General features: G+C 37.2%; 1 protein-coding gene across 1 annotated transcript; it reads left to right on the top strand.

Annotated features, from left to right (window-relative positions):
* LOC109728380 (phospholipase D alpha 1-like) lies at positions 5,033 to 9,943 on the top strand. The gene is made up of 3 exons (XM_020258773.1): positions 5,033 to 5,252; positions 7,269 to 9,165; positions 9,287 to 9,943. Exons 1-3 carry the CDS (start codon positions 5,154 to 5,156, stop codon positions 9,730 to 9,732), a joined length of 2,442 nt encoding a protein of 813 aa, XP_020114362.1. The 5' UTR covers positions 5,033 to 5,153; the 3' UTR covers positions 9,733 to 9,943.

Here is a 10,803-nt window from a genome sequence, read left to right as displayed (position 1 = left end):
AGGGTCGAATCAAGAACCAAAGAAGCATATATAATTGCTACGTCGCCAACTCCGTTTAGGGGATATTTGATTCATGATTAGAATGAGAATTGAAAATGAAATTGAATTATATTGAAATGAATAATAGAATGATCAAATCACTCAAAAATATTTGGTTCATTATTAAAATTAAATTAAAGCATCATGGTCCATGGATCGTTCTCTAGTAACAATTCTCACCACTATTTGATAATATTAAATTAAAGCTCCCAAAAAAAAAATTTGAACCTGTAATAGTTCAACGATCCTATATTGAATGGAAAAGAGAATATGCGTGAGTATATATATATATATATATAAAGACTAAACATTTTAAATTTAGAATTAATTACTCAAATTATCCTTACTTTTTTTTTTCTTGAGACAATTTTCTCTATGTTTTCTTTATCGTTATCACAATGTTTATCTATTTTTATATATGGTGATGTCACTTCAATTAAATCATATTAATCTTTGTAAAATTCCTCGATTTCATCTGATTGAATTGGCTTTCGTAAACGAACTTTTATTAGGCCTTTAAATTTATTCTTCTATTCCTTGATTGGGACAAGTTTAATTTTAAATAATCTGTGTAAGCAAGTCACACCACACAATGTGATAACGATATAATATTTTTTTTTTCGCACACTAATTAATAATAAATTATTTTTTTTAAGGGTAAATTTTAAATATCATTCACGTGGTTTCGCACTTTTTAACTTTAGTACTCTATGGTTTAAAGTGTATTAATTTAGTACTCTGTAATTCTTTTTTTTTCGTCAGCGCCTCCGTTAATATTTTATCAAATTACATACAAAAAACTTCAAATACCACACCTATGTTTATCGAATATTCACTTTAGTACCTTCTAGTTTTAACTGTGTCATTAATTTAACGAAAAAAAAATAGAGGGGATAATAAAAAGAGAAAAATAAAACTACGGGATACTAAATTAATACACTTTAAACTACATGGTACTAAAATAAAAAAAGTGCGAAACCACAGAAGAGGTATTTAAATTTTTTTTTAATAATGATATACAACTAAATAATATTTTTTTAATATATCATATCTATGTGTAGTCAAAGTAGTTACATTATTCATTTTGCATGATCCCCCTCTTCCATCCTTAGTCTTTAAGCATTGATAGTTTGATACTTTCTTGGCTTGGAAGATTCCTTTGGCTTATTATTCTAGACCACGAAAATTAACATTTGAGTAACCTCATTCAAAGCAAAGCATGGAAATACAATTAAATTCCACATTGCCTTCTAGAAGGTCACTTGGACGGACTGCGTGTAACGCCTCAAAATTTGAAATAGTTTTACATATAAGGTATAACGGGACTAAAATTTTTAATCCAGTTATAATATTTGGATAGTAGCTAGATTCAACCGGTTACGATGGTTAAGCAAATCTATGGCCAAAATAATTGCAAGATGGGTGACCCGCCTCCGAAAAGCGAGGCATCATAATTTGTATCAGAGCTAACCACTAGTCTGAAGTGTAAAAAGAGTCTCGACTGAGCCTGAGTTAAGATTTGAATAATAAAACTAGCAAAACAAGTCTCACATCGTCTGATTCTTATGAGTGTGCAAGAGCCTAATAAGAACATCAGGGCAAAAAGGAAGAAAAATGTGACACTCCCGAAATTTAAAAATAATCATAAATATATAAGATATAATATAGCTAAATCTCTTAGCCCGACTATCATACTTTGGGCAGTGATTAGACTTAAGAGATTAAGAGGGTTAAGCAAGCCTAGTGCGAAAGTAGTTATATTTGAGGCTTAATATAAGTTCATTCTAACTATTTTCCAAAGCAGAAGCTCACATTCGAATGCCAAACATCTAGCTATTTCTTTTAACAAAGATATTAACAAGTTTTTTTTATTCACAATTAAAAAAAAAAAAGGTAAAAAAGTTGTTCAAGAAACCAGCTGTATTCTATCTGTCATGTGAATGAGAACAACTATTTGAATGAACACATCACATGTTTTGCATGTATGAATGCTGCATAGTGGCTTTCAATATCTTTACTAGACTAGTCTCTGAGACGCGCAAACTTTTGGTCTTCAAATTTTAATTCATTATAATTTTTTGTTCAAGTTTTCAGTTTTTTTTTTTTTTTTTTGAGAAATAGATAACATGCTGCCCACTTCGTTACTTCATTTAAAAATAAATTTAGTTGGAAATATGAATCAACTAGGGTTCGAATTTGGGACCTCAGGTACCAACCACCAAGCCCTTTACTACTTGCGCTAGGGACGGCCGGTAATGATTTTCAGAACAATTATAATCAAATTTTAAAATCTAATTTTAAAATCGCGGAAAAAGAAATAAAACAAATTTGATTTTGAAAACTCTTGAGATCCAATCTCAAAAACCACGCAATTAGGATCCCTCATATTTTTTAAGATTAAAGGAGAAAAGTAAGATTGATTCTTTATCTTATTCGCGGATAAATCTTCACCTTAATTTGATGATCGTGGTATCGGGTTCTCTTAAAGCCGCACACGCGTCCAGCCTCTATAGGTATCCACACAACGTTCTTAATTTTATCGATCTTGATTTAATCGATATCCTCACCGGAGTGTTAGCTCCCTTGCAAAGGACGTTATTTTATAAAAACTCCCGTATATTATATAGAGGAATATAATCCTCTTTCTAATAATATAATGACAACTAAGGATAAGTACAAATCTATATTTAAATTTATCCTTTTCTTAATTGGTTAGATCGATCAAATCCTAATTTGATTCGACTTAAACTTTATATTAATTTGATCATATTTTATTAGTTAAATATTGATAAATTAATGATATACGAGTGATAGGAAAGTATTATAATTGATAATTTGATAATAATTTATTAATATTTAGCTAATTAAATTGAGTTTTGAGATTTTATTACAATAATTGAGAAAGTTTGAGTTAAAAATTAGAATTTAAGAACCAAAATATCGGGCCTTCCATAATTTGAGGGCTAAAATTGTAATTTAGCCATTTCAGAAAAAAAAAAAAAAATCTATTGCTGACTCAAAAGTAAGCCAACAGTTGATGCCTCCTTTATTCAATACCAAAGAAAAAAAAAAAGGTAATTTAGACTCCCGAGAATGACATTTATTGCTGCACGGGGTGCATCTATCAGCTATTAAAAAAAAGGTAATTTAGACTCCCGAGAATGACATTTATTGCTGCACCGGGTGCATCTATCAGCTATTCATCCTATGTCTGTTCTATATCTTCTGTAACTGAGATTCTACGTAAAATATATATTATCCAATTAACTATTATTATATATTTATTTTGAAATGTATGCAAGTTATAACTATCTTTAGGTTTTACATATTTACACAGCGTAATTGGATTAGTTTATAACCTCTTCATCACACAAATGAGCAGTTGAATTGACGCAAAGTGATTGTCTAATATTAGAATATTATTCTCTATCAGCTTAACCTTTCGAAGTAATATGCTATTTTGCATACTATCAAAACAAGAGATTCTGAGTTCAATCGAGTCTAACTTTTTCGGTCTGTCAAACTGTATCGACCACAGCTGTTTAGCAGTGATTAAAGATAGACTGATAGATGGGCGGTGCACGATGTTCTGATGCACCTGGTATATGCAAAAAATTTTGTCCCAAGAGGCCAACCAAGGAAATTGCAATGTGAACATCAAATAAAGCACCCACTTTTAAAGTCCTCTCTCTCTCTCTTATCATCTTATGGTTCATGTATCCAATATAGAAAATTCCTCCATTGAGAGAGTTCCCCAATATTGAAAAGTTACTTACCACCTCCCTAGAATAAAGTAGCCTATTCATCATCACCTACCCCAGTAGATAAACAAAGTTTAATTTAATTTTTGATTGGATGAAGCAAATGTGCATGTGACCTACCTCTTTAGTACTACACACATATATAAATGCAAATTAAGAGTCTTATGTTAGGTTTAGGTATCCTAAGAGTACATTATATGGGGTAAATTATATGGGGTAAATTGCACTGCTACTCCTTGACCTCTTAAGTCGAATTTTATTTTAGTCCTCAAACTTTTAAATCTGTCGTTCAAGTAACAAGATCTTACTTAAGTTCCCACCGTTGTTTAATTTCTAATTGGTACTTTAAAGTAATCTGAATTCATTGGTTTTTCATTTATTTTATATTTTTTGATTCGAAGGTCTAATTTCTATACATGTAACGTAACAAGTGGTAGGATTGAAATGTGAGATTAAAAAAAAAAAGGAGTTGATATAAGCATGGTTCATAGATTCAAATGCACTCAGTGAGAAAAATAAATTGCCATCTAATAATAAAAAAGCTTCAATTCTCCTCGCCCTTTATTAAGGTTTAGCGCATTTTTATTTTGCTACCCTGTAGGTCAGATGTACTTAAGTGCTAAGTAGCTTATTTTATTTTATCGAATGATCAACCAAGTTAGAGTTGTAAAATTATTTTTTTTGCTAACCAGCACGGTACAATATAGCATTTTACCACCTGTAATATGCACTTTACTGTTCTGTGGTTTGCACAAAAATATTACTTTGCCGTTCTATTTAATAGTAGAATTTTACAGTAAAACTAAGATAAAACTATAAGATACTTAAATACAATTTTTTGAACCATACGACGACAAAGTAAAATGCGTGCTAAAACTCAAGGAGGAAAATTGTAGTTCATCCCAATAAATATGTATAATAATTAAAGTAAAAATTTTTCATTAAGAGTTTAGAAACCAGTATCATCAAACACGATTACTAGTGCAATTTAAGAATAGGGATAATATCTAATACACCTATCAAAAATCTAAAAATATCTAATATATTCCTGATTGACCAAAACATTCTTATTGATTTTCAAAAATCTTTTTAAACAAATTAAAAATTTTGAAATAGTAATTAGAGGCAAATAACCAAAAGCCTTTTAAGAATATTATATACACATGTGCAAGGAAAAAGATGGGGAGAACAAAATAAATATGGAGAAGTTTAGGTGCCACACAATAACTAATCTAAGCAAATATAAAAAGTGAGAGAGAGAGAGAGAGGCTTAAATATTGAGAGAAAGATAAGGACTTGGAGAAGAAGAGGAAAAGGGAGAGGGAAAGGGAAAGGGAAAGAGAGGAATTAGTAATGGCTACAGAGGATTCTCCTCTCCTCCATGGGATCTTGGATGTTACTGTTTTTGAAGCAGATCACCTCCACCATGCAATTAACACCCACATTCTTCAGGTAGTGTTTCTGATCATCTGATTCCATGTCTCTTTAATTTGTAGGCTTTGGGGAAATGGAGTTCAAATGCAAAGCTAGTCAATTTGGCAACATTTAACTTCTCTTTTCTTTCTTTCTTTTTTTTCTTTTTTTTTTTGAATTTTTTGGGCTAAATAAGCTTTGCACAAATTGGTTTTTCTAGATCTTCTTCTTCTTCTTCTTATTATTATTATTATTATTATTAAGACAGCTAGTTAGTTTTTTTCTTGGATTTATCTGAGTTTTCAACTTAGTTTTGATTTCATCATTGTAATTTTTCAATTAATTATCCCAACTTAAATTAGTTTCTAGTTATGCCATGTTTACTTCATGTATTGCATGCTATGATGAAGAATTTTAGCTGAGTAGATCTGGTATTATGACAATTATAATAAGTAAGGATGATCAAAAAGAATCTCACACATTAGCATGAGTAAACTATTATAAAAATTTTTAAGCAGGTATAGGTGCATATATTTTTTTTGCTAGTTTAGGAAGTCAATTTTATTAAGGGTTAGTTTGGTTCAAGATTCGTAAAATTTTACCGACCGTCTCTAAAGCAAGTGGCAAAGGATTTGGTGGTTAGTACACGAGACCCAAGTTCGAATCCTAGTTGAGTCACTTTTCCAGCTAAGTTTATTTTTAAATGAAATAAACGAAGCGAATAACGTGCTACCTATATCTCAAAAAAAAAAAAAAAAAGATTTGTAAAATTTTAATAATTTTTCATATTTTTTTTTATTAAAAAGATTCAAATCATTATCTTGGAACTCAAGTTGGAGTAAAATGTGTTAGTGAAGTATAGGAATAGTAGATTATCATAGGTTAGAGAATATTTTCATTTACATACTTGACTGAAAATTATTAGCAGTTCATTAATAAAAATATACCAGATCTTAACACCTTCCAACCTGATAAATTAGTAGCAAATTTGTCATTTCAAATTTAAAATATACGATATTTTTGGAATATCTCAAACAAAGAGTTCCTAAAAGAGCAATACTGCTGGTACACCCAAAAATGAATGCAAATCTTGCATTCTTTTTTTGTCGAGAGGCTTATTTTTTTACACTACTAGATATCAGACCTCAAATTTTAAAGCAAAATTTAAAAAGAATATTGTNTTATTCAACACGTACGCATGTGTTGGAAATTAAAAAATTCTGATTTGTTTATGATTGTTATGCAAGAACTTGCCCTGCTTTAAGGTATAGATAGTCTTGTTGGATGAAGAACAATTTAACTAGTACTTTGTAATTAATTCTCGCTAAATATTCTATTCGTAGCATAAGCGGAAATAACAAATTAGAACTTATGTGTTTAGATCTCAAAAATCTCATTTTCAACTTTTCTTATTATAACTAATCGTTCCTAGTGCAAGTGGCAAAGAGCTCGGTGGTTGGTACTTGAGGTTTCAAGTTTGAATCTTTTTTTTTTTTTTTTTTGAAAAAGATAGGTAGCATGCTATCCGCTTCGTTTATTTTATTTAGAAATAAATAAGGACTCAATAGTTAATATCTAAAATTTCAAGTTTGAACGCTTTTAAAGAAAATTAAACAACACAGAATAGCTTGATGTTTTTCTCTCTCCAAAAAAAAAACCTAGCTTTTATATAAAGCAAAACTCAATTATAAAAAAGCTTATTTATATATAAGATTTTATTTATTAGATTAAAATTTAATGGGTAAGATCGCATAAATTATATATATATATATAATTTTTTTATTTGTTATTTGGGAGCAAGCTCGTGTTCGGCAAGCTAAACACGAGCTGAATTTTTCTGCTCAAAATTTTAACATGTCAGCTTATGTTCGGCTCATTTATGAAACGAGTGGAACACGAGCCGGTTGAGCTGACACTCGTGTTCGGCCCGTTGACACTCGTACCAGCGGTGCTTAGTATGGACTCATAACTAAATTTAGAATTGCTGTAGTTTCTATCTGCAAAATTCAATTTTAAAACTTGCTTTTCCCTCTTCTTTTCCTCCACAAACACAAGGTTGCAGAGAGGATAGAGGAGACCCTGCACCTGCACCATTTGGCCCACACCAAGCTCTACGCCGCCCTCGACATCGGTGGCGCCCGTGTCGCGCGCACCCGCGAGGTCGAATTCCACCCCAAGAACCCCGTCTGGAACGAGTCCTTCCGCGTCTACTGCGCGCACTCCGCCCAGTCCCTCACCTTCTCCGTCAAGAACCAGCTCCCCGTCGGCGCCTCCATCCTCGGCCTCGCCTCCATCCCCACCCTCGCCCTCCTCTCCCCCTCCTCTTCTGAACCCATCGACGGGTTTTTCCCGCTGTACGCCGAAGACGGACGCAAGCTCCGCAAGGCCCAAATCCACGTCCGCCTCCGATTCTTCGACGTCACCTCCGACCCCTGCTGGAACGCCGGAATTCGCCTCCCGCAGTTCTCCGGCCTCTCAAATTCCTACTTCCCGCAGCGCGAGAACTGTAACATCACCCTGTACCAGAACAGCCATCTTTCGAACCGTTTCCACCCCGCGGTGAAGCTCTCCGACGGAAAGCATTACCGGCCCCCGCGGCTTTGGGAGGACCTCTACGTCGCTTGCATGGAGGCGCAGAATTTTATCTACGTGGCCGGGTGGTCGGTGAACGTGAACATCACGCTCGTTCGAGACCCCGAGCGGATGATCCCCGGCGCGGAGGGTGTCACGGTCGGCGAGCTGCTCAAGAGGAAGGCGGCGGAGGGCGTCGCGGTGCTGGTCATGGTGTGGCAGGACCGCACGTCGGTGTCATTCCTGGGGAACGCCGGGCTGATGAAGACGCATGACGAGGAGACTCACAAGTACTTCGAGGGGTCGGCAGTGAAGTGCTTCCTCTGCCCGCGGAACGCCGACCCGACGCTGACGGCCGTGCAGCACGTCGAGGTCGGGACGGAGTTCACGCACCACCAGAAGACGGTGACGCTTGACGCCCCTGCCTCCGACGGCTCGTCGTCGCGCCACGTCGTGAGCTTCGTCGGTGGGATCGACATCTGCGGCGGACGGTACGACGACGAGAGCCACACCCTGTTCCGGGACCTCGACACGACCTACCTGAATGATTTTCAGCAGAACAACTTCCCCCACGCTGACTTGAAGCACGGCGGGCCGCGGGAGCCGTGGCATGACGTGCACTCGAAGCTCGAGGGCCCCGCAGCGTGGGACGTGCTCGCCAACTTCGAGCAGCGGTGGAGGAAGCAATCGCCGCGGGAGATGTCGGATTGCTTGTTGAACATCCGGCCAGAGATATTCCCGGACCCGTCGCCGCCCGACGCTAACGAATCGTGGAACGTGCAGGTTTTCCGATCAATCGACGATGCTTCGGTGGTCGGTTTCCCCTCCGACCCGGCGGTGGCCGCCAGAATGGGCCTGATGAGCGGAAAAGACGTCACGATCGATCAGAGCATACACTCGGCGTACGTCGAAGCGATCCGGAGGGCGAAGCGGTTTATATACATACAAAACCAGTACTTCTTCGGGAGCTGCGCATCGTGGAAGGAGGATCAGGACTGCGGTTGCCTGAATTTGGTGCCGATCGAGATTGCGCTGAAGATCGCGAGCAAGATCAGGCTTGGGGAGAGGTTCGCGGCGTACATCATAACCCCGATGTGGCCGGAGGGGGAGCCGGAGGGGGACACGGTGCAGGCGATCCTGCACTGGAACCGGCTGACGATGGAGATGATGTACGGGATCGTGGCGAAGGCGATAGACGACGCAGGATTGTGCGGGAGGGCGCACCCCTGCGACTATTTGAACTTCTTCTGTGTGGGGAACAGAGAGGTTCAGTACCCTGGAGAGTACGTCCCGCCGGAGCCGCCGGAGCGCGGCACGGACTACTGGCGGGCGCAGGTCAATCGGCGCTTCCTGATCTATGTGCATGCGAAGCTTATGATCGGTAAATTTTTTTACTATTCTTACCAACTATTCTAGCAATAAAGAACAATATTATGGTCGTTCTCACCTCTGTCAATATTTGGCTGTTTTTTTAATTGATGGAGTTTACCTTGCGTGTGCAGTCGACGACGAGTACGTGATAGTTGGATCTGCAAACCTGAACCAAAGATCGCTCGCAGGCAACCGCGACACTGAGATTGTCCAAGGCTCGTACCAACCGGCCCATCTAAACGGAGCTGACGGACGCGCCCGCGGGCTAATCCACGGGTACCGGATGTCGCTGTGGTACGAGCACTTCATGAGCCACTGCAAGCATCTCGCCCACATCTGCCTCGATCCCGAGAGCGTGGAGTGCGTGAGAGCCGTGCGCGAGGTCGCGCAGAGCTTGTGGGAGATGTTCGTGGGTGACGGTGTCGTCAATCTTCCTGGACATCTCCTCCCGTTCCCGATACGGGTGTCGGAGTCAGGGGAATTATCTGAGCTGCCGGTGGACGGGCTGTTTCCGGACACCAAAGCATCTGTGAAGGGCAAGAAATCTGAAGTTCTGCCTCCTATTCTCACCACTTGAAGGTGGAAACCTCTGGGAAATTGTTTTTCTTCTCTTCCTTGTTTGCGGATTGTGTTATGTTTTTCTTTTTTTTCAAAAATAAAAAGAAGAGGAGGAAAAAGAGTTTGGTGATGGCTCACGTATGGTTGGATTTGCGTGGCTCACTGCTACAAAACCAAACATATTTTTGAAGTGAATGGAACGACCATAAGGTTTGCGTATTCGGTTTGTTCATTAGGATTCTTCATTGTTTTGCTGGATCATTTTAATCAAGAATTAAAATACCCATCCAAACAGATCATATTCACCGTGCCATATCGTGCCAGTAAGATCTCAACACGATGCAGCTACCGTACCAATGGCATAACTTCAAACCATCTATTCTTACAATTAGTAAGTAATTTTTTCGATAAAATTCAAAAAATTTGATAAAAATACATAATAAATATAAAATTAATATATTTTGTTGTTAAAGAAAATAAATATTTCATACTATTACGTGTCGACACACATATATTTTTTGTGACCAGCACGCATCAGTACGGCCCGGCACGTATCGTGCCGACAAATTTCTGACACGATCCGTGCCACGACACTTTAAATCCTTAATTTTAATAATTTATTGGCAACAGTTTCGCTAATAGCACTAGCAAATTAAAAAGAGAAAAAATGCACAAAACCTCCTGAACTTTGACACTTTCGAAAACAGACACCCAAGGTTTTAAATTTGTTAATGATAGCCCTTGAGCTTTATCAATAGACCCCAATTGCACAGTAGCTTTAGTAGTTAGAATTGCATATAATCTAGCAAAACTTTAAAATTAAGAAATAATTTATTTCTTTTATTCTAACATGTGAAAAAAGAATAATAAAAATTGAAGAAAATACACCCTTCTTCGATCCTAATGTTTAATTATCAAAACCAAAAGGGAAAAAAAAGATTTGAGCTTTAAAATTATTCAAAATCATATACAAAACGAGCAATTGAAATGGCTACAAAATTAATAACTTTACTCGAGGAGAGAGGCTTATTCAACTATTTGATATAAAAGCCCTCATTAGTTTAGAATTTCTGTATTGACCATACCCAAC

The sequence above is a fragment of the Ananas comosus genome, linkage group 2 (assembly GCF_001540865.1).
Source record: "Ananas comosus cultivar F153 linkage group 2, ASM154086v1, whole genome shotgun sequence".
NCBI classification, from domain to species: domain Eukaryota; kingdom Viridiplantae; phylum Streptophyta; class Magnoliopsida; order Poales; family Bromeliaceae; genus Ananas; species Ananas comosus.
The sequence above is the reverse complement of the archived record's forward strand: the minus strand, read 5'-3'. Positions and strand labels throughout refer to the sequence as shown.